At 38.6% G+C, this 24,852-nt stretch overlaps 1 protein-coding gene and 1 long non-coding RNA gene across 2 annotated transcripts in view; one reads left to right on the forward strand and one right to left on the reverse strand.

The window, feature by feature from the left end:
• Positions 1-24,852, forward strand: part of LOC146477707 (uncharacterized) — a 545,413-nt gene that overhangs the window by 400,768 nt on the left and 119,793 nt on the right. The window lies entirely within an intron of this gene.
• On the reverse strand, positions 1,314-21,875 carry LOC146477730 (uncharacterized). The gene is made up of 9 exons (XM_085113163.1): positions 21,670-21,875; positions 19,063-19,156; positions 17,741-18,453; positions 14,437-14,622; positions 13,849-13,935; positions 8,022-8,114; positions 7,411-7,533; positions 6,752-6,856; positions 1,314-6,245 (listed from the first exon to the last, which is right to left on the reverse strand). Exons 3-9 carry the CDS (start codon positions 18,432-18,434, stop codon positions 1,474-1,476), a joined length of 6,060 nt encoding a protein of 2,019 aa, XP_084969289.1. The 5' UTR covers positions 18,435-18,453; positions 19,063-19,156; positions 21,670-21,875; the 3' UTR covers positions 1,314-1,473.

The following is a 24,852-nucleotide window of genomic DNA, read 5'->3' on the forward strand; positions in this document are numbered from 1 at the left end:
GCCTTATAAACGGACGGGCTTATATCCGAGGGGGCTTATAACCAGAATAAAAAACCGTTTCTAACGAGCTATAGCAGTGTTGATCGAAATACGTATTTTAGTTACTGGTTTTTAATTGAGCTTTTAAATGTCAATAATTGGAACAAAATTAAAACCAATAAGACGAACAAAACTAGACGGCGGTTTATATCGGGGGGGGGGGGGGGAGGCTCATAATCGGGTGTATTTTTTGGTTTACAGGTAAATGGGCCTATAACCGGGAGGGCTAATAAGCGGAGGGAGGGGAGAGTGGGTGGCTTATAAGCGGCAGTTTACGTTATCGGTAAAACATCAAACACGCAGACCACGAGAATATAGCAAATAATCACTGAAAGATAAACTGATTTTGAGCAATTTCTCCCAACTAATACCACAACAAATATAAGACGCCAATGAGGAGAATTTGCGGTTTGATATTAGGGCTATAAAGGCTAATGACACTGCTAAGCAAGGTTGATACTCTTCACCATTCAACTTCACTTTAACAAGTAAGTGTTTCGTCAAACATTGTCAAAAACTCACACTAGGAATTTAGAATTGGTTCGTGTTTGGCAGGCATGCGGGAAGATTGGAAAGTACGAGATAACCGTAAAGGCCCGTTTACACATGCAATTTTTGTCGCACACAAGTTGCAGTTTCAAATCGCACAAGTAAACTAGGGACCATTGCAGCGCTCATTTGTCACTGGGACATCGCAGAAAGTAACAAGTTTCAAACGTAACACAATTTTGTAGGATTTCTTGAAAAAGTACAGCGTTGAAAACACACTAAAAAGAAACTGGTTTAAAGTACGATTTAAAGTTGCAGCCTTGCGCGAGAAAAATTGTAGTGAAATGTGACACAAATCGCTTGTGTAAAAGGGCATTCAAAGTTCGCCGAGAGCAACACAGTTTCTCGAGTGCGCTTACATGTAAAACTTTTCAAGTGTCCATAACTCGATAGAAGCACAGCTAAAAGGATGAAACAGACGCGGTTTGGCACGGAGGCAAGAGATTGAACGGGGAAGACATAGTCTGGTTACTCACACCAATCGTTTCATAACAAAACTAACAGAAAACGGTATAAAAACAAACAAGAGTGAGCGAAGAAAATCTAAAACCGTCAGAGCTTCCCTAAGTTTATTAGTTACGAGCGTTCTAAACTTTCTTTTCTAAATATCTTCTTTCCTTTCATGCTGGGAGTCCCAGGGGCAGATAGTTGGGTCAAAAGGAAAACGAAGTGGCTTCCTTTTGACCCAACTATCTGCCCCTGGGACTCCAAAGATGCTTCTTCATTAGCGACCAAGAACAAATTTTCTTAGCTCAATGTAACTTGCACATGTTATCATGATTGTATGGATGCAGCGCATGCGTCAATCGAGTTTTGGATACACGCCTTCGTTATTGAATTTAATTGGGTGAATTTACTTTCACTTTACTCACGGAGTGGTAGGTTTTAGCACACATTTTCCTCTCCATACAAGGTTACCGTTAAACTTAGAGAAGTTAATGACTTACAGTCTGCAAAACACTTGCTAAGATCACATCCCAGGCCTCTACTTGTAGAACTGTGGTCGTTGATTGTCAAACTCAGAGTAGTTAATGTGTCACTTCTTGCCAGATTATTGCACAGTTCCAGTAACTGATCTTCACTCACTTCACTGCAGCTATTGATTGTAAGACTGAGAGTTGTTAATGACTCATTTCTGGCGAAACCATCACCCAGATGCTTCATCCAGTCTCCAGCCGTGTTACTGTAGTTGTTGATTGTAAGACTGACAGTAGTTAATGACTTATTTCCGGCCAAACTACCACGCAGCCAAAGAATCCTGACTTCACCCGTTTCACTGAAGTCGTTGATTGTAAGAGTGAGTGTATGTACTGACTTGTTTGACGCCAAACCAGGACTCAGATCCTCTATCCAGACTCCAGCCGAGTGACTGTAACTGTGGATAGTAAGAGTGAGTGTACGTAATGACTTGTTTGACGCCAAACCATGACCCAGATCCCCTATCCAGACTCCAGCCGTGCCACTGTAGTCGTTGACTGTAAGAGTGAGTGTATGTAATGACTTATTTGACACTAAACCATCACCCAGACCATTTATCCGGACTCCAGCCGTGCCAATGTAGTTGTTGACTGTAAGAGTGAGTGTACGTAATGACTTGTTTGACGCCAAACCATGACCCAGATCCTCTATCCAGACTCCAGCCGAGTGACTGTAACTGTGGATTGTAAGAGTGAGTGTATGTAATGACTTATTTGACGCTAAACCATCACCCAGACCATTTATCCGGACTCCAGCCGTGCCAATGTAGTTGTTGACTGTAAGAGTGAGTGTATGTAATGACTTGTTTGACGCCAAACCATGACCCAGATCCTGTATCCAGACTCCAGCCGTGCCCCTGTAGTCGTTGACTGTAAGAGTGAGTGTATGTAATGACTTATTTGACGCTAAACCATCACTCAGACCATTTATCCGGACTCCAGCCGTGTCACTGTAGTTGTTGATTGTAAGACTGAGTGTATGTAATGACTTATTTGACGCTAAACCATCACTCAGACCATTTATCCGGACTCCAGCCGTGTCACTGTAGTTGTTGACTGTAAGAGTGAGTGTACGTAATGACTTGTTTGACGCCAAACCATGACCCAGATCCTCTATCCAGACTCCAGCCGAGTGACTGTAACTGTGGATTGTAAGAGTGAGTGTATGTAATGACTTGTTTGACGCCAAACCATGACCCAGATCCTGTATCCAGACTCCAGCCGTGCCACTGTAGTCGTTGACTGTAAGAGTGAGTGTATGTAATGACTTGTTTGACGCCAAACCATCACTCAGACCATTTATCCGGACTCCAGCCGTGTCACTGTAGTTGTTGACTGTAAGAGTGAGTGTACGTAATGACTTGTTTGACGCCAAACCATGACCCAGATCCTCTATCCAGACTCCAGCCGAGTGACTGTAACTGTGGATTGTAAGAGTGAGTGTATGTAATGACTTGTTTGACGCCAAACCATGACCCAGATCCTGTATCCAGACTCCAGCCGTGCCACTGTAGTCGTTGACTGTAAGAGTGAGTGTATGTAATGACTTGTTTGACGCCAAACCATCACTCAGACCATTTATCCGGACTCCAGCCGTGTCACTGTAGTTGTTGATTGTAAGAGTGAGTGTATGTAATGACTTGTTTAACGCCAAACCATGACACAGAACTGACCAAAGGAAATAACTGTCTCTAATGTGGCTGTTAATGGTAAGGGGGAGTGCCGTTAAAGACGCGTTTTTCGCAAAACTGTTGCTGAGGTCTATTCCCTTGTCAGTGAGGGAATATAAAGTAAGAGTGAGATTGAGTGTGGCTAAGGAGGTGTTTTCCAACACTACTTCAAGCAGACGTTGCATCCACCCTACGTTCTTGCCAGGGAAGCTTTCGATTGTAAGAGCAAGTGTTGTTAATGACGTGCTGTTTGTTAAACCATCATTCAGACCCTGTTCCCAGTCATTACTCACGCCTCTGATTGTGAGACTAAGTTCACTTGTTCCAGTATCCTTCACTTTAGCGAATACCGAAGGTAATAACGAGGGATTATCTATACAGAAATGAAGGCCACAGGGAGAACATTCTGATATCAAGTCATGGACAATCACCTTTAAGTTCGCATTGCGGTTGGCACCTGAAAACCGCTCAATAGCAGCTCTCCCGTTAGTGGTCAATTCTCCCCAAATGTTGAAAGTAACGAGGTGTACGCACTTTTCTATCTTCAGGTAGCACGGAAGACTGCTTGCAACAACATCGGTTACGTTTCCGTGGATGTTTAGAGTGAGTCGACACGGTGTGGACTTCACCAAGAGTCTCCCAACGGCTTCTATAACTTCACAGCTCAACTCACCCCAGACGTTTAATGTCTGTTCTAAATTGAAACTCCTCTTAGCCAAAACAGGAGTAAGACAAGCGACCTTAGCAGCCGCAATGTTTCTACTGGTATTCGGGTGGAAAGTGCACGACTGCTTTGCTTTGTTTGCTGAAATTATACCTTTAACAACATTCGCCCATCTATCAGGGACTTCACCAAAGATTTTTACTTCCAAAGCATCCAAAGAGTAATTTTGCAAGAAACCTCTTTTTAAGAAGACGATGCCTGATTCACTCAGCCTTCCGAAAACAATCAAAGTAAAAGACTTCAAAGCGGCTTGTTCTGAAAGTCCTTCACAAAGGGCAGCAGCTAATGAATCTTGCATGTCTCCAAAAATAGTGATGACAACAGAGGTCAACGATGTGTTGACTAAAACTCTTTTCAAAGCCAGTATTGCAGTGTCACTTAATGAACCATAAATGTTGAGGACAACTGACTTCAATGGTGTATCCGCAGACAATCCTTTTTCAAGAGCTCTGGCCCAAGCCTCGCCCCACTCATTAAACAGCTCAAACGTCACGGAAGTCAAGGTGTTGCTTGCAGCCAAACTGTTACCAACAATATCAGCTATATCACTAGGGAGGCTTTGAAAAGTTCTAAGAGTAAATGACATTAAAGTCGAGTTTTGAGATAGTCCATCGTAAAAGGTATCTCCGAGAGTTTCTAATGTGGAAACGAACAAACTCTGTAGTTTTGGACAGGACTTCAGGTAATCAAAAGCAGAATTTACGTCTTTTAAAGTTAAATCTCCACCACCTTTATCACAACACACAGATAAATGAACAGGATGCCGTAAATGTGAAAAGTTCCGGCAGTATTTTGCAACCTCAAAAAAACTAGAACTTCTGCCCACTTCCACAGTCAAAGGGAAAGGAATGAAGGAAAAAAGAGCCATCACCACTTCTTCAGCATTTCCACTTTCACTGAAACTTTCAGTTAAAAACGTTCCCTCCTCCGATTTGCACTTGAGCCAGTCCCAGTTGCCACTCTTCAGCTTTTCACCAATCTGTCTGAAAAGTATACTCGCTTCCTCACCCAGTATACCAGATAGAAACAGAAACACTTGTCGGTGTTTTACTGCAATATGGTTACGGAAGCGTAACTTAAACCCTTTGAAGATATTGACGTCTTTCTTCAATAACAGAAATGCCAGGTATGTTGCGGCCAAGTATTCTGCAAATGTTTTGTGAAAGAAGTGGTATTCGTGCTGTGGGTTGATCTTTTTCAGACTGGCTTCCTTGAAAACGAGACCTGATATGCGAGCTGCCAGATCTGGATACATCTCTTCAAATTTTGCAAGTTCTCCTTCACGAAAAGAAAGACGACCTTCTAACAGACATTTCCAAGCTAACTCTCCCAGGGCCAGTAAACTCTGTTCAAATTTCTTCTCAAGAGCCTCATCATCCTTGGGAGCTTCCAAATTATTTTTTGCACAGAATCTTCGTAAAATGCATCGAACAATAATCTGATAGAGCTCAGTTCGACGAGATGGAAGTTCTCCCTCGTAGTCCTCAAAAACAACACAGAGAAGGAGCAGATTCAATGGATTGCTTGGTAAAGCATGGAGGAAAGGGTTTTCCTGGATTGCTTTAATAAGCCTCTCTCCTTTTGACAAATGCTCGGGCCCCAAATGATTGAAATGCTTTCTGATGTACTCAAAAGCATCTGCATCTGTAAATCCTTCAATTTGCAAAAGAACGTCAAAATCAACCTTCTGTCGTATCTGAATTCCTCTTTCTTGGCGAGATGTGGCCAACACATAACAAAATGGCAAAATTTTTTTACGAAGCAATTTATCCACATTAGGTTTAAACTTTTCAGGTAGCTCATCCAGACCATCCAAAATCAATAAAACTTTTCCATGGTAATGGAACTCTTTAATATAACCTATTAGCGCTTTCCTGAGCTTTTCATCTTCTGGTAGAAGTTGTTCATTAATGGCATCCAAGACGTTCCCATCAATGTCCCTGCATTTCAACAGTAGCACGATTTCAAACTCGGGAAAGGAATGCTCTTGAGGGATTTTCCCATTTGCCCAGTCATACGCGATTTTGAGACAAAATGTTGTCTTCCCGATACCAGGGCTTCCTTCTACCAGTACGGTTTCATCATCTGGGGCTACAAAGATGTCATACATGTCCACTTCATCACGTCCTAGCTGGAAATTGGTTTTCCTTCTTGAAACGATTTTCAGTCTTGTGTAAACATCTTCAATGGGTAGCTTCAAGTTGTTCTCCCAAAGAAGTGGTTTCAAAAGCGACCGCTTTTTGTACGTATCTTTGAGAAAATTGACAACTAAAGCCAGACCTGGACCTACAGAAAAACAACAAATAGTATGTTAGCCAAGGGCTGCCATTTTGTTCCAGACCTGCCACTTTAAAAAACGCTATATTTCATGTAGTTCACTAGGTATCTGTGTCTGTGTGTGCTACATTTTTCCAAATACAGTTGAGCCTCTGCACAAAGACACACCCCCTAAAAGCTCCTAAATGTACCTATTTTACTCATATATGCGCAGCAGACACAACAGGTAAAATGGAAGCCAAAATCCCATTTCCGGGACCGTTGGAGAGAAAACAGAGTGAAGGAGAGAAAGGCTCAAATCCTGCCGCACTCTCATATCCAGTATAACAACCAATGGCTGGCAGTCGAGATAAAAGCTTTATAAAGACAAGCTGTTAGAATTTACTAGCGTCAACATGCAAGAGGGACTTTCAACTACAACTTTTACATTAAACATGCATTAGAGACAGCTTGAGACATTGAAGAACCTTTAACAAAAAGAGCTGACTGTAACCTGCTACTGAAGAATGACTTACCTACCAACCTATCCTCTGTTCCACTGGTCAGGTGAGTTTGAGAGGCAGTAGGGAAAGGAGGCTGACTGAAATCTGCTACTAAAGACTGACTTCTACCAGGAAAACCTTAAGAGGGGAAATTGTACGTTGAAACGACATTGCACATCATCTTAACATCGCATTTTAGGTTGTAAGTCAGAAAACTGGATTTACTCTTAAGAAAGCAAGATTTTGTTATTCTTTAGGCTCCAGCATCAACCGGGACATTCTCCTAACTGTTCTCCATATGTTCCTTATACAACTAGTTGGAAGAATTGTTTAAACATCAAGTCATTTTTCTTAGTTGATCAGTCTATTCATTCTCATTACTTATCAGTTTGATCAAATATTGAAACTTTAAGGAGAATTGCTTTTGGGTTTTTAAAGGGTTCCACTTGATCCACTAAAGAAGCAGAATGTTATGATTCATGCACTACAGTGCTAATCTATGGAAACTGTGAAAGGTTTCAACATAAGAAAGAGAAGGTGAACTTGGTAACTTATAACGAAAACCAATTTTTATCAAATGAATAATGATATAATTTCAACATTATCATTAAAGGGTCAACTGTCTGTTTCAGTTATCACATAAGTCTTAATTATATTAATACAGTATAGACCTCAGGTAGTAACTTAATTACCTTGCCCATAATAATTGGTCCTATCTTGCCTTGGCTGCTTGGGAGGTTCTCTTTCAGGAAACAATAAAGGCCTTTTATTCTGCTTTAGCGAACTTGAATCGCTTTGTGACAAACTTATTGTACCTGAAAATACCAGAAAAAGTGTCATTGGGCCATTGGAATGGTTAAGTTTCAGGGGCAGATAGTTGGCAAAGGAGGAAGTCAAAACGGGTAAGTCCACAAACTTGAAAGGCACCAACTGGGAAAAACACCAGACTGTGGACTAATCGAAGGTAAATTCATAAACGCTAGAGTAACATAATGTCTGAATTCATGCAAATCGTTCTCAGTTGTGTTAGCAGAAATATCTGTTCTTGTCTTGCTGCCACCAGTGTATACTCAAAAAGGTGTTTGCTCTTATATATACAAAGCCTACACAGACAATTCACAAAGTAGACAACATGGCTCAGAGAAGAGCATTAGTGTATGGGGCACACAAAATTATATTTTCACAGCAAACAAATTTTCATAGTCAAAAATAAGGATTTTACTTGAAAACCGACACTTAAATTTTTTTTATAAAATTAATGCCATGCGACAGTTATTGGGATCATACAAATGCTTCCAGTTACCTTCTGTTCCACTTGTCAGATGAGTTTGAGAGGCTGCAGGGAAAGGAAGCTGACTGTAACCTGCTACTGAAGACTGACTTCCATCAGAAAAACCTCCAGATAGAAAAATTGTAATGAGTACAATAAATTATTCATTACGAAGTCACCAGGACACACAACTTTTTAAATTTTTTTTTTCCCTGTGTATGTGATACATATACCCAGTTGTGATAATAATTATTGCTTTAAACATTTTTTAAATCCCTCCTACCTTCATTTCCACTTGTCAGATGAGTTTGAGAGGCTGCAGGGAAAGGAAGCTGACTGTAACCTGCTACTGAACACTGACTTCCATCAGAAAATCCTTCAGAGGAGAAAATTGAAAATTGTAACAAAATTGCACATCACATTTAAAAAAGGCGTTTTTGAGTATAAGTTAGTAACTGGATTTATTCAAGGGAAAGCATAATTTTGCTTCTCTTTAGGTTCCAGTATTAACAAGCACATTTTCCTAACTGTTCTTTCATGTGTGTCTTATACTACTAGTTGGGAGAATTTGTTTAAACATCAAGTCATTTTTACTTAGTTGATCAGTCCACTCATTCTCATAACTGTAAGGAGAAATGAGATGCTGATCATGGTTTTGGGTTTAAAGGGTTAAGTTCAAGATGCAGATCTTGCTATATGTACCACTGGGCTAATGTATGGAAACTGACAAAGGTTTTAACATAAAAAAGAAAAGGCGAGAACTTAATCACTTATGAGAAACACCTATTTTTTATGAAACGAATAATGAAATAATTGCAACATTGTCATTAAAAGTTGAGAAGAAAAACAAGGAAGAGTTCAACTGTCTGTTTCAGTTTTTACATAAATCTTAACTCAGGTAGAAACTTAATTACCTTGCCCATAATAATCAGTCCTATGTTGCCTTGGCTGCTTGGAAGGTTCTCTTTCAGGAAATGATAAAGGCCTTTTATTGTGCTTTAGTGAACTTGACTTGCTTTGTGACAAACCTATTGTACCTGAAAATACCAGAAAAAGTGGCAGCGTAAGAGCCACTGGAACGGTTAAGTTTCAGGGGCAGATATTTGGCTAAGGAGGAAGTCAAAAAGGGTAAGTCCACAAGAACAAACAAGTGAGACCTGGGGAGCTACTCTTAAGGCCCGTTTACACAACCCAAAAAATTGGAACAGCTCGGATAAAAAGATGAAAGACTCCGACAAAATTTGACGTGTAAACGGTACTTCACCCATTCCAGTCTTATCCGTTCCGTTTCTAAAAAGGTCCATAGGCGGCTATGGACCCCTTTTGGAACGAAACCAATAAAAAACAGTTCCATACCCACATTTTTGTTTTCTTTTCAACGTGTAAAGGCTTCGTGCACGGTATTGATTATCACAACTGTAACAATATGGTTCAAATTTATTTATCTTGCATCGTGCCTGTCCGATAATCGTGCACTGAGTTAGCATTCCATCGATGGTGCTTAGATCGTTCCCGAATCATGCATTTTTGGTGCATCAATCGTGCCTTTTCGAGCCCGGAATCATGACAGTTTGCCTTCACCGTACATTGTATCGCTGTGAGCACTGTGTTGAAGCTGAGAAGCTGTCATGGACGTCCCTTAGCATCACCAAAAGGTAAGTATACTTTCAGTTTATACGCGTTCTTCAAAAAAATTATCAATTAGCCCCAATGACATTTTAACTGGCTTTTCTCTTATCAGTGAAATCTAAGTGAGCTACGGATGTTTTTAATAATTCTACAGACAAGTCTTAAGCTTAAATAAACTTTAAGCCTCATCTTTTTTGGTTTTTGGGAAATGAAAAGGTCAAAAAAGTTTACAAAAATAGCATAAAACTAACAACGGAGAAAATCAGAACCTTTTGTTCATGTTATGTAATTGTTCTATGTTTATCTTATCTTGATCTTTTGTCACGCTTTGCGGAATCATTTGCATATCAGCTTAGTTCAATTAATTCTGAAAATCCAAACCAAAGAAACAGAAAAAAAAACCACGGGAAAATAGAACCCAAAAATAATAGTAATAAAAAATAATGATTATGTTGGTAAAGTAATAAGTTCGACTCGACTTGACAAGTTGATAAAGAAATTGTTTAACTTCAAGAATTTTAATTCTTGATAACAACTTGGGCGCTTTTCAATCGACTTTTCGAAGTCTGACAATAAAGCCTATCTTTGTTTTCCTATGGAGATTTTAACTTTGAAATACTAAAGGAGCGATATCTCATTCATAATATTTATTTATATACATTTCCTGGATGTTTTCTCTCGTGATAAGCTTACCCAGTTCTTTGATGAGCGCGGTTCGAATTTCACAGCCATCAGACATGTGCAACGTGCTGCACAGATTTTTTGTAAACGGCAAAATTTTTACTTTTGTGGTTAGCTGTTTCCTGTTTGTTTCAATGAAATGAAAAACACAAAAATGAAAAAAACTGAAAACAGCAAGCGACAAATATGGGATAAACATGGTCACATGGTCATATCTCAAGTTTGCCATTTGCCCACCGTATGTACTCTTCTGGATCAAGAAAGGGACAGTATTGCGAATGCATTCAACGAATTGAGACCCACCATTTGTTCGTTAGATCAACATTGATTGTCCGAACGGAACTTTCCTGCCTTCTTTGCAATTGATCGCTGCACAGAGTACTGTATGTGTAAGCGCATATGAATAACAAATCGAAGCGCAGGCTCTATTGTTACCGGTCTCGAAGAAAACAACGTGTAAACAGTCTAGTACCCGTTCCAAAGGGCTCTCAAGTACAGTGCCTTTTTCTGTTAGGTATATTACAGAATTTGTATGCATAAACAGGAGATTTTGTCTGGAACCAGTACTAGTTACTGACCGAGCCGCTGACCTTCTCTTTTAACGTGTAAACGGGCCTTTAATCACAAACTCAAACGTTAATTTGCACCCAGGGCAGTAAATCTAATAAATATGGTACGCGATCTAGAGAAAGATGTTTGTGGAAGAGATGTTTTTGCCCAATCACATTACGTTTCTCTACCTGGTTTGGGTCGAAGGCTGACATAGTGATGTTCATGCAGGTGTCCCAACACAAGCTGGCTGTTGCTGCTAACATCATGTTCTGGGTGAATAGTTAAGTCATGTGACAGACTGCTGACCATGTGAATGCACGTTTTAAAGCAGTTTGCTGCAGCATGGAGAATGATGTGGTCACCCCATGTCCCATCTGCTGCCATGTTTCTAAGGTAATCAGACCAAGACTGATGTCCATGTACAAAGTTAAACAGTTCTGTCCCATCTTGCTGCAAAAGAAGAACATAGCAATAATATTAAAAACAAAAAAAATGTCAAAGTGCATTGTGCCACTTCATCCAATGATCAACTGGAGGGTAAAGCTTTTCACTAATTAAAATTAACCATTGCATCGATCCGCAACAAACCAAATTATACCAAAACATGTTAACTGTTCCATAATTTAATTAATCCAATAAGTTATGCATTCAGTTGTTAATGAATAACTGAAGCATCAGATTCAACGGAATTTCAGAGCTTTGCTTGGCTTTAAGCATCCACGTGATATCAGCCCTTAATGAGTAATGTACCGACTGTCCAAGAAATGGCAACCATTTTAGAATTGACTTCTGCCTTTTCTTGAAGCAACAATTAAGTTTTATCTTGATGGAGGTATTTTCAGTCAGTGACACAGGCATATTGTTCTCGGAAAAAGAAAATCTGAATTCTCCCCCCTAACAGAGTTGAACCTTTGACCTTCCATTTGGATGTTATAGAACTCAGCTACAGGAGACTTGTGAAAGCTAAGACAATTAAACTACATTCATGCAGTGACAAACATCTGCATACTGGCAGGATTTGAATGTGATATTATTATTATTATTATTATTATTATTATTATTATTATTATTATTATTATTATTATTATTATTATTATTATTGTGTTTATTGTGATGAATCCACAGTAGAGGTATATTTTTCAGTTGGCCACTTTGGCATACTTGAAAAAGAAACTGCAACTTGTCTCGTTTAATTGCTTTTCTAGATTTGTATAACAATAAAATGAAACCAAACTCACTTGTTAGACATTACCAATACTAACTTACCAGAGTAGGGTTCTCCTTGAGGTATTGGACTATGCATTGCCTCAATGCTTCATGAGAGATTTGGATTCCTTTTGCCACTTCCAGTTGTTCTGATAATGCATAAAACATGCAATTCCCTGCTCCTCTGTTTTCAGAAATTCTGAAGCCTTTGTCTGAAGCAATTTTCTTTAAACCCTCTAAAAGTTGTGTCTGGCCGATGATCTTGCCTGCATCATATCGCATTTGCTCAAGACCACGGAAAATTTGTTCAGCTCTCATAACTAAAACCATAAAAGGAATAACAAGTGTATTTCCAAGAATCCTATAATAATAATAATTACTATAATTATATAGAGTATACAAGTTTAAAAAATCTAAATATTATTCAACAAGGAAACAAGATATACACAGCTAGCTAACATGTACATGTTGGCAAACTGTTGCCATTAAAAAAGTAATTCCCGCCTACCTTCTGTTTTACCTTCACTTGTCAGATGAGTTTGAGAGGCTGCAGGGAAAGGAAGCTGACTGTAATCTGCTACTGAAGACTGACTTCCACCAGAAAAACCTTCAGAGGGGAAAATTGTAATATGCAAACTTGTATGTCATTATACTCTGCATAAAAAAAGACACTGGATGTTCTTCATTTTGATTGTTTCTGTGTCATGTACCCTAAACTATAATTTACACAATGTAAGAATTAGATGATGGTTTCACTGACACACACTGAGTTCTCCTCTGCAGAGGTTGCATTTGGCTGGTAAACTTGAACTAGAAAAACTTATTACTGATACGATATCACTGTTTATTATTATGTTTAATTTATTTTTTGTTAATTCATTGTAAGATTGGAATAATACTTATTGATATAAAAAGAAACTAAGTAGTTTAAAAAAGAATATTTTGTGTTTCTGTGACCTCAGTGGGTTGTTAGAGCTCTCTCGCGAGGTTGAATGACAACTGAGATGTCAGTGGCCAGGCCATGGGGGTATTGACAATCTCGGAGGTAGATGTGCGAGGCACTCAGGTTAGCCCAAAAAGCACTCTGGTTATCCTAAATAGCACTCTGGTTAGCCTAAAAAACACTCTGGTTAGCGTAAATAGCACTCAGGTTAGCCTAAAAACACTCAGGTTAGCCTAAATAGCACTCAGGTTAGCCTAAAAACACTCAGGTTAGCCTAAATAGCACTCAGGTTAGCTTAAATAGCACTCAGGTTAGCTTACATGTAAATAGCTCCCCAGTTAGCTTAACGGTTAGCATTTATGTTGGGGCTTGTTCATTCCTCGCATGTTTTGTTCATGCCTCGTACATCTGTCTCTCATGCCTCGCATGTTTTGTTCATGCCTGGCACGTCTGCCTCACATGCCTTGCTGACTTGCATAATGTATACACTCGGCCATGGTCCTTTTATACCAGAACTTCTGGTTTAAAATGCTCTGTCGATCCTTTAACAGTTTATGTAATGATTCCAAAAACAATCAAATTGCATCAATTGGATTAAACTACTTCTATGTAAACAAGTTTTCCTTGACAAGTTTTGTTTTGACTTGTTTGACTTTACACAACGCAACATATATAAAACTTGCTAAGTTCAGACTTGTTGAGGAAATCATTATTTTATCATGTACATGTACAACCTTAAAGCTCCTTAAATGACCATAAAATTATCTGCAAAGTCAGAAACATTATCCAAAGTGCTATAATTTGTTATAGTTGTTTGACCCCTTGTGAAAGTATAGGACTAAGTATTACCTGCATGATGTACAGTTGAGGGTTTGCTTGGATCTGCAATACTTGAAACAGATGATACATGTATCGTCCTTTCTGGAGCTAACACATCTTGGGGACAGAAATGATGTCATTGAAGTAAGCCAATTTGTGGCTGCAATGTGTTAAAGATGATGTTTAAAGGAATTCAATAGAAATTTCCTCAGAGACCAGATTCAAATCAAGATCAATATGTAAAACATGTGCAGTGTGAAACAATCCTGGAGAAAATTATTATTGCATCATAAGAACTAACATCCCAAGCAACAGTACAGGCTGGGGTATTTTACAGAATGCTGAAAACAGAATGTCTCACTAAAGTTATACTAGCTACATGTACACACCTGTATAACAGTATAGGGTTTAGCAACAAACTATAATTATTATTTAGGTCTAAGCACTCTCCTAGACTATTTAGGGTTTTAAAAAGCACTGCTTATACAGACGGTTGGCTTTAAGTTTTTGTAGTGGCAGACATTTGACATTACAGGATGTCTATGGATTCGGTGTTCAGAGTTCTGCAAAATAGTCCCCTGCTCATGCAAGCAACATGAATTCAATGTAACAGCTTACCTCCAAAGTGTGGCCAATCTTTGAAAACCAGCGTATCACTTAGAATGTGAGCAGTAAGGGAAGCAGCCATTATGCTAGCAAAATGTCTCCATGAATCTGTTTTACGCTTCTTGCCATCAGCAAAGTCTGAGACACCTTTGATGACAATCCATTCAACATCCAGGTCATGTGCTGCGGCATACAGACCTAAAAAGATGTACATAACATGTGTCCCTCTGTGAGATTAAGGAAACAGGAAGTGATTAAGATACCAGTATTCAAAAATTTTCAAGAAGAGATTTAGGTCTGAGCAGTAGTCTAGGTTCAAAATGGTTTCTCTTTACATGCCTGATAAGCTCATTGGATACTGACAGATTCTACCATTTTGGAGTATCAGAAGAGTCTCTGTCAGACTTTGGGTCACTGATGGGTTGTTCAATAAGAGCTCTTAGACAAACCAGATTGCAGGAAACTACCAAAGGAGGATCTCTTATATCCACCAAGAAAAAACAGAGCAAGATTGCTTGAGTGGGTTGCCTACAAGTTATTTTGTCCCCAGAGAGATGCAGAAGCAACTTGACAACAATGCAACCACACGGTACTGTAAGACTAGCATCAGTAACAAAAATGATCACAGATAGAGATCATTATTTTAGCAGGTGGTGGTGGATTAATCACATCTCATCAAGAACATTTATTTATCAATTGGACAATTGCAACACTTGAATACCACTAGCTTGGTGCTATCACATTTAAGCAATGCATTTGAAATGCACAGGGGTAGGGAAAAAGATGTCTGCCAAAAAATAATTATTATGAAGAAGGACTGAGCAAATGCACTTGGGTAAAAATGTTGCCATGGAGTGAGGCTTGTCAGTTATCCAGGAAGAAGCCCAAATGAAAAAGCTTCATCTACATGACATTTCATGCCCAGGAAAACATCATTCCTTGCATTGCCATCTGGCCATGGGGCAACAGTGTTCTGCTTCCATTTGCAATGAAAACGAGAGCCTACATGTTAAAGCCATTAGAATTATTCACAAATTCTGCACCATATTCTAGATTGCAATGTATAGTTTATTTCACTGTAACTCTCCCTTAAACTTAACTTGTATTTGAAACTCTGACGTACGAAAAGATAATCCGTCTTAACATACCAGCTCTATGTGAAACTGCCATCATAATTATAGAATATCCATTATTTGCAAGACAATACTAAATTAGTCTGCAAGTTGAAGTTACAAATGTACGTATGCATGCAACAGGACCACAAGCCAGTGCTCTATGGAAGTGTCTTTTCTTGCTAGCTCAAATAAATTGTTTGTCTCACCATTGTGTAGCCTAGGTGTTGTTTGCAGGTTTTAATGTTTAAGGTGCAACATTTGACACCATCGCCTGTGATAAAGAACAGCACTTTATTCGTTGAAACGTCTGACTAACACTTACATTGTATATGTTGCACAATGGTGTGACAAACAATGTGTGGTTCCAGAAAATATCCATACCTCCCCCACGGAAGAGATTGGAAATTCCAGAGGGGTGGGGGATCAAGGGTCTAGGAAATTCCTGACGACGAGCATCCCCGTCTGTTTCATATGGGAGTCCCCCCTCCCCCCCCCCCGGGGATCAAAGGCTTTATTTCGTGACACAAAAATAACAGTTACTATAAAAGAACGGCTTGGAGAACCTTATCTCATTGGAAAACATTAAAAACAGCGGAATCTTCATTAAAGGCCAAGAAAGATTAGACTTTCCATGTAATCTGAGACACCATATTCTTTCTGAAATACGCAAATATTTGGCGCGGAAATTTGATACTGTTGTGATTGTTTTGTTTTACTGGTGCAATATAAAGCGTTTTTTTTCCCAGCACCCTTGAATGTGAACTTGCATTTTGATATCTGTTTGTTTATATTGAAGTGTTGCTGTTTTGTCAGGATAAAGAAGCGGAATTGGTTGTAATGAAGAATTGAAGATATGCATTTTTTATAAGCGTGTTACCACGCGACTTCTGCTCATATGTTGGTCACAGTATAAGCTAATTTACTAGAAAACACACGTAAGCATCAAAATCCGGCTTCTTGAACAATAAATAAGCTTATTTCTTGCTTTTACTGGAAATAGAAATATTTCCAGGGGGTGTGTGAAAAAATTGGAATTTCCGGAGGGGAGGGGGGTGTATTGTGTGGGCTGATTTTGGAAAATCCAGAGGGGAGGGGGGGCCATATGAAAAATCCCTTCTGTGGGTGGGGTATGGATATTTTCTGGAACCACTCAATTGTAGTTACTAAAACAAGGAATGACCTAAAATGATCTAAAATGACCTAACATGATCTGAAATAAATCTGAAATATTCTAAAATGATCTAAATGAAGTGAAACCAAGATAAAATTACAGAATTACAGAACTGTGTGCTTACCAAAGTAAAGGCTGATACAAGGAAGCTGCTGTGAACTGCTGGAAAGAACGAAGAAGACTCGAAAAGTGCCGATGGTTGCACGTAAGCCGATTCGATGACTAGAGCGAGTTTTTTTTTTTTTGGTCAGTCCGAAAGATCGAAAAATATCGGCACTGACCAATTTTTTTTTTAGTTCGTTTTCCGGTCGCACATTAAAAGCCACACAACGAGGCTAAATTCTTATGTAAACACTGATAAAACGCTTTTGTAAACAATGTAAAGGCATATCTGGGCATCAATCTCCTTAAATAAACACGCAGTTAACAAGTCAAGGGTAGCGCATGAATAAAAGATAACTCTGCGTCAGTTCCATATAAAATAGCTGCATCAATCAAAACCGCGTTGAAGGGCGAAATATAGAACTTCGCTTGATACCAATCAAAACTGCGTTGCTGGGGAAAAACTAGGCACTTCGTAACAATCAAAACCACATTGCTGAGCGAAACTTGGAACTTCGCACCAATCAAAACCACGTTGCTGGGGAAAAACTAGACACTTTGCATCAATCAAAGCCGCGGTTGTGATACAGTAATTATTGGGAATTTCCCTGAAGAAGTCTCCGATAGAAACGCGTCGGAAGTAAATGAAAAGTATACAACTACAAGAAGTCTTCCGTTGTGCTGCTCACTAGTCTTTGTTATAAAATTAAAAACATAAAATCATTTTAGATCATTTTAGGTCATTTTAGATCATTTTAGATTATTTTAGGTCATTTAGATCATTTTAGGTCATTCCTTGTTTTAGTAACTATGACAAACAATTCATTTGAGCTATCAATTTGAACCATGAAGACTTAGACCTTTCATGACATGTTTTCTCTTTTGAAACTTGATATTCCATATCCCTGCTGCTATGACACACCCTTACCTTGGCCTTCCAATTCAATTGCATCTGCTTCAGGAAATCGTTTGATGAGCTGATCACGTCTTTTCTTGTTATCAACTTCCTCTGGGCCGCTCAGGAATACACCATCCCGGTGCACCTCTACCTCTAGTTTTCCTGGGTATTTCAAAGGTGCCTCCCAGCCTTCATTTGCATTCTTCACTAGTTTTGCAAGACGCTTTTTTAAAGGAACACTCAAGCCACACTCTTCAATAATTCCATCTTCAGTGACCTTGCTAGGGGCATAGGTTATCAACTTTTCTGAAACAACAACATCTCCCAGCTTCAATTTTTCGTTGTCTAAGCCACTACAGAAACCCACACTGAATACAGCTTTGGGTCTTAACATCTTCACAGCATTTGGTACTACAATTGCAGGTCCTTGAACGATGGAGGAACCCTTGCTACATTTAATGACTGCAATTTTCTGCCTCATCTCATCGCCACCAATATCTCCAAAGTACACACAACCAAGTGTTTCATGAAAACTTTTAAAGAAACGATTCAAATGAGAAAGGCAAGCTAAAAATGCACAGTCTGTCACTGTTAGTAACAAAAAATCAATGGGGAGTTGCACAAGTTGCCAATCCACTGATTTCTTGGGAAGATTCTTGTTCTTTAGAAGAGGAACATCCACCTCTGGTGGGTCACTGGTGCCGTCTTCAGTTCTTGACCTCATTGTTAAAAACACTCACTTCCTATAAGAGAAGGGTACTAAGTAATTTAACAATCCATCAAACAGTTAATCAATCAAAATTAAAATAGGAAATATAACAACATTGAAAAAAATAATGATTTAATTTTAATTAATTAAAATTGGGGTCTCATGGCTGGGTTGCCAGGAGTTACCAGCCATGGGAGCGGTCTTTATCTCGGAGCTGGCTGCCAACAGCGGAAGGTCCTGGATGTCTCAGGGACCCAACCTCCACTTAGTAATGCCGTTGTTAACTTTGCAGTCGACTCCCAATAACTCGAACCTTTAAGGGAAATCGAAAAAGGTTCAAGTTATCGGGAGTTCGAGTTAGCGAGGGAAAAATTATATAGAAAATGACCTGAAAGGAAAGGAAAATTGGTTCGAGTTAGCGGGAGGTTTGAGTTAGCGAGGGTTTGAGTTATCGGCAGTCGACTGTAGTTTCTTCTTAACTCACATCGCAAATGCAACTGTCAATTGCTTTGCTTGTATATAGTTATAATTCAGGCTTCCCTATCATCCTTACAATAACATTGAACTCACAGTAAATATATTGCTGACATATCACCGTCAACTGATAGTAAGAGAAATTGCTGATATCAATGTTATAACTTACCAAATCCAGCTCCTCCAAGGCTCCAAGTACACACGTACATTTTGAACCAACACTTTAACATATTTGTGAAACAGACAGATGTACTGGACTTTTGCTAAAAAAAAATCAAGAAAAGAACAAACTCAAACAGAAAGAAGAAATGTTAGTTCATAGCTGTACTGATGTCAAACTTGGGATGGCAATTTGAAATGAGCAGAATCAATCATTACAGTCAATCCACGTCATGTGTTACGAGTATTTTCAAGAATGAAATGAATATTCAAACTCCTCTTGGTAATGTCTGGCATTTGAATGTAATGTTGAACATTTCCCTAGAAATATTCTTTCCAAAAAAGAAGCATTAACTGAAAAAAAAAAAAGATTCATGACAAACTACTTGGAAAACAATAAAATTATTGCTATTCTTGAAATACTTAATGCTGTGATGTAAGAAAAATTCATAGCTTTATACAGTCAATAAACTAGGGAAATTTCTACGGCAACTCTTATTGGTTATGTTCAAAACTGACATGTAAATTCCTCTATTTAACTTCTATTCAAATTTCAACAATACCAGTGACACGTGATGACTGGATTGAATGTAATAGTGTACTTATTTAAAGTTTTGTCTCAAAAATAAATTTCCAGTCATACAGTATAATTGTCAGAGCATTAGTACCCAGTACAGCTAAACCTCTCTGAGTGGCCATCGTTGTACTTTAAGGGACAATTTCCCTTCAAGATGTAATCTTATAGAGCCCATGTAACCTAACCATGCTACAATCTCTTGTCAGTGATCACTTAATTTATTTTTATTTTTATTTCATTTTATTAGTTTCACCAACATGTATTACATCATACAGAAAAATAAAGGGATAAGTACATGTATAATAAATGCTAAATTAGGCAAGAATACCACAACAGCAGCAAGCCAATTACAGTGGTCTAAGAGTTTAAAAATATTAAAACAAACTAACAAAGAAAACAGATGAGGATACATGCACATATGGCAATTAAAAACAACAACGAAGATGGACAGACACATTACGTGAAACGTTACATGACAGACAGATAGTTTTCCAGGATCGTGGGTCCTCTGGGTCATACATGTAGTTATATTTTAAGGCGTCAACATAATACTTGTATAAGATGAATATAAATTGACTAATCGGAAGGTTGCATAAAATTTAATGCTAGTGACTTGCCTGTGATGTGTCAGGTCTTAACCCTTTATACTTCAATACTGATGTGCATCTAATATCTCCTTACAAAATCACTGCTTTAAATCAAACATTCATGTAACGAGAATACAGGAAATGATCACCAAAGATCTAAACAAATTCTCACAACAAGTACGACAAGACATATCGGAAGAACAGTAATGAGAATGTGTATGTTGATACTGCTTAGCCTAGTGACTTGCTTGTGATGCATCAGGTCTTAAAAGGAACAGAACTATTCAGTTGACCACAAATATTGGATTACAGTGAAAATATTTGAGAATATGCTGTGCGGTAGTTGAAAACCATGATCTTCCCCACACAGATCACATGTCAACTGAACTCAATCTAGCTTCTCTCTCCTGTTATAAGATTTGCGTTACAAGGCAATGCCACATACAGTAGTATGAATTAAGAATATGAGAGATGACTGCAAACAAGTGGTTTTAATAATAATCTTCATTAGGAAACTTTCAATCACTCCTGACAGTGGTTTTCAGAAAGGTCCTTCTAAGATTAAGAATACCACATTTTCGAGACTGTATAAGTTGAACACATAAGTCTACCCTAACTTTTTCACTCTAGAAATTAAGATTTTCCTGAAAATGACGTATCTACACTTAGAAAAAAAAGCCCTTTTAAAGATTGTGTAGAATTTAATCGAGTCTTCCTTTTACTGCAGAGTGCCTTTGAGACCAAAAACAAGTTGACCAAAAGTATTCACATCCATCCTTATGGACTATAATGATTATTCACGTGCATACAATGTACATGTAGAACTTTTGTTTGTAGAAATTTTGTTTATTAGGCAGGCTAGGCCATGCGTGTCTAGCTATGCAGATCAGAGTGGCGTCTGTAACTGCGTCATCACAAATGACAAACCAAGAACAAATGCTTGATCTTTTGATCAGCAAACACAGTACACCTAAACATTTGATAGAAACGTAGACTTGAAGTTAATGTTAGCATTCCGCGAAAAATGTGACTCAAACAAGACTTTCTTCCGACAAATTTCAATAAAGTTAAACTGAAGATTAATTTGCATGCGTGTCCATCGACATAGCGTGCCTAATAATTTTCAACGCGAACCTCATTTATCAGAGTCACGGAGGTACCTCAAGTTAAACTTTATCCAAAGAAGCAGTTAATGGCAATGTAAAACGTGTTCATTAAGTTAACAGTACGATTACCAAGTTCAAGAAACAATCCCACAACACGAAAGCTTAATATTTCCAAGAAGGCAAAGCCTGCATGATCTCGAGCTTTTACAAAGCACTAAGACCAGCTAAGACCCATCTTCATTGAAAGATTCAAGTGGATATTGAATGGAGGGTTGTTTGAAAGTTAAAAACGAAGTTAAAGAGAGCAACTACATACGCTATATCCACTTTGTCGTACGCTTAATTACCTTCGCCAAACGAATCATCAGCTTTGCGATCCACGGAGAAAGTTTGCCCACAGCTAAGCTCCATGAAGTTGATTCGACTCGCTACATGTTAACAATCTCGGTAAAAAAGGTTTTCTTACCCCATGATTGCAATATTAGTAGCGAAAGTACGAGTAAATTATGTTTTAACACGAGAAGGCAGAAGAAAACCTTCTTCGCTTCCTCCTTCTCGGAATCCACGCTTTTATAAAGAAGGTTTTTTTTTCCCGGATTGGTTTCGTTTTCCAAATATGGAAGTGATCTGATTTGCTAGATTGGAAAGTCGGACAATGGACTTACGAAAAAAGGAAAGTGGAATTCTCGCGCCTTTCGTACTGAAAGTTATGGACATAATGCATAGGCTGCACATGTATCCTGAAAATATGTATTCTGTCCCCGCGCTAAAAATGCAGAAAATCCGAAACCCCGGCAAATTGATAACAATAAAAGGGAAAAAAATTGAAAAGAAAGCACAATCAAATCCTGACTTCTTGAGTGCTTTCCTCTCTTGGGTATTTCATCTTCTTGATACATTTTTTTTACTTGTAAAGTAACTCTGATATGTAAAGTCAAACAAACCTCTCGTCTTGTTCTGCTAACGTCACTTGCACCCAAGCTTCTCGTGCCCCAGTAATGATGTTCCTTGATTACGAACACGACGTCAACATCCAAAACTAACGACAGAAAACCACACGTGCTTCCTTTCGGAGCAGTTAAATGGAAACCTTTTCCCCGCCCAGCTTCAACTTTCTTCTAAGTCCATTGATTAAGAACTCGTAACTTAGAAAATTCCGTGAGAAACATCCAAACTGCGAGCAGCTTCTTTTGTTTGCCTCCCACGCAATAGTTTCTGTGTGTTCTCGGGGAGTTGTATCATCCTAAGTGTTTCTGTTGAGTGAGAAACAAACCGACGCTCGCGAAAGAATTTGAGGAGAGGAAAAGGACGAATGCTAGCTTTCCATCAAAAGTGAAGAGCACATTACATATATCTTATTCGATGGTTTTACATATAATACGCGCGGATATTTTGCGAGTTGCGTAGTATTTTTCCGAGCCCCGAAGGGGCGAGGAAAAATACGAGCAATGAGCAAAATGTCCGCGAGTATTATATGTAAAACCATCGAATAAGAGATTTATTATTCCACTACAAAAAGATTTTGTTATTTTGGCTTCTCTGTTTTGGTAACAGTTTTCAAATACACCCGGCATCAACTGTCCATCGGTATATGGCGCGTACGAATGATGTAAACAACACAGAAAGCCAGTTAAATGTCTTTAATTTGATTAGATAAAATGAAAAGATAAATGACAAGTGATTAGCATGCTAAAAACTTGTTTTCGAGTCTGCATCGTTTCAAAAACTATTCTTCGTCCAGTCCGGACATTTGTTGCTCCTTTTTTCTGCCTTTTCCGTCCGTATTCGCTCTGTTGTAAACCGGTCAAACCGGGACACTACAGTGTATTACGGTCTCATATTTTGCGCGTTCTCTTGACCTTATTTGGTGAAATGACATAATAGTGGAATAATAAATAACAAAAACGAAAAAGAAAATAATCACTTATGCTCTGTTAATACCAAACTTAAAAGCATGTTGAAAAAACTCTTTTATTAAACACGGTGAAAATTTGTAATATCCATAGAAGTTGCTTGCTTGTGTTTTTCGACTTCAAATTTGGCATAATAAAAGTTTAGTTAATATATGTAAGATTCCTTTTTTCAGTATTCTTCCAATTATTTTCATTTTGTTTAATCTGGTTTAACTACTAAACACGTTTAGTTGGTGTGAATGAGGTATAAGTACGTTTTTTTTTTAAAACAAAAATTAAATTGGTACAAGTAGGTATAAATTAAATGGTAAAAGTACGTTTATATAAGTACGTTAAGTAGAAATCAAATTGACGTTTTATTCTACTTCGGAATTATTCACCTTACTATCTAGGATTGAGTTGAATTTGTTGTGACTGGTTTGAAGTTCACCAAAATTCACAGGACTTCAAGCAATCTTCTGAGCAGCCTTTTATTTTCTTTAAAGGGAGAGATCAAAACTACTGATATTCCAACAGGCCCCACCGGCAAACCACAAAATAGATGGTGGACTCTACCTGTACACTCCTTCCTCTACCTCAAATGATGGTGTCTTTATTACATAGCCACCCTTGTATCCAGCAGTAAAAACTAACAATGAGATTCAAACCGCACTTTTCTTGTTTATCTCAGTAGCAATGCTGACTCTTGCTAGCTGAATATTTCTGTGTCAACTCAAATTTTAAAGCCAAGAAATTTTGTCGGCAGTGTTCATGAGATAGGTTGTGTCTTCGATAACCCCCCACCCCCCCCCCCCGCCACCCCCCAGACAAGGTGGGTCCACTTCGAAAAAACTTGTTATGACCAGTTCACTTAGGGATAGTAAAATGGACGAAACACGTGATTACGCGCGAAAATTATCACACGCGAGGAGCCACGTCCTCTCGCGGAAAGCGATTTCAGTGCGCGTTTGCGTGTTTTCCTCGCTTTACTGTCCCTAAGGAAAATAAGAAATTACTCGTATTCTAAATATCGACCGTCGTCATTTTCTATAAAACCTTGAAATTTCACCATTTCACGTCGCAATTCCTCAGACCTGACAACGCCAAAGAAATGTAACACAATAAAAAACGCTTGAACCATTGTTTTGTTGAATCAAGTAACCATTTGGTTTTCTAAAGTGCTCGTTGCGATCCCCGTCGTGACTGCTTAGATCCCTTATGTGATCGGGGTAACACGAGGGTACAAATTCCGATGCCTTACCCCTCATACATTAGTATAACATCTTATCCTGTGTATTATTGGCAGCGACTCCTCCCCCCACCCCCCCCCCCCCCCTCTAGAACAAACTAAGGACCAAACAAGAGCAATACCAAACCCTACTTTATTGGGTGGAAACTGAGAATACTAAGCTAATTTTTCCTTGATTTCCGTTGAGTTTGAAACCATGGAAAACTTGGTTTGTGTTTACATGTGTAGGAATTTCAACTTCATTTATAAATGTTGACTTATTCCACAACAGATGGACGAAAAACTGGGGGACACCCATTTAAACGTGGCAAGGAGGCTAGTGTGAATTTACTAAAGATTCTCCTTTCAGGATGTATGATTCATGTATCAGAAACCCGTCTGTGAGGGTG

This window comes from Pavona decussata, unplaced genomic scaffold (assembly GCF_977016875.1).
Source record: "Pavona decussata unplaced genomic scaffold, jaPavDecu1.1 SCAFFOLD_69, whole genome shotgun sequence".
In the NCBI taxonomy this organism is placed as follows: domain Eukaryota; kingdom Metazoa; phylum Cnidaria; class Anthozoa; order Scleractinia; family Agariciidae; genus Pavona; species Pavona decussata.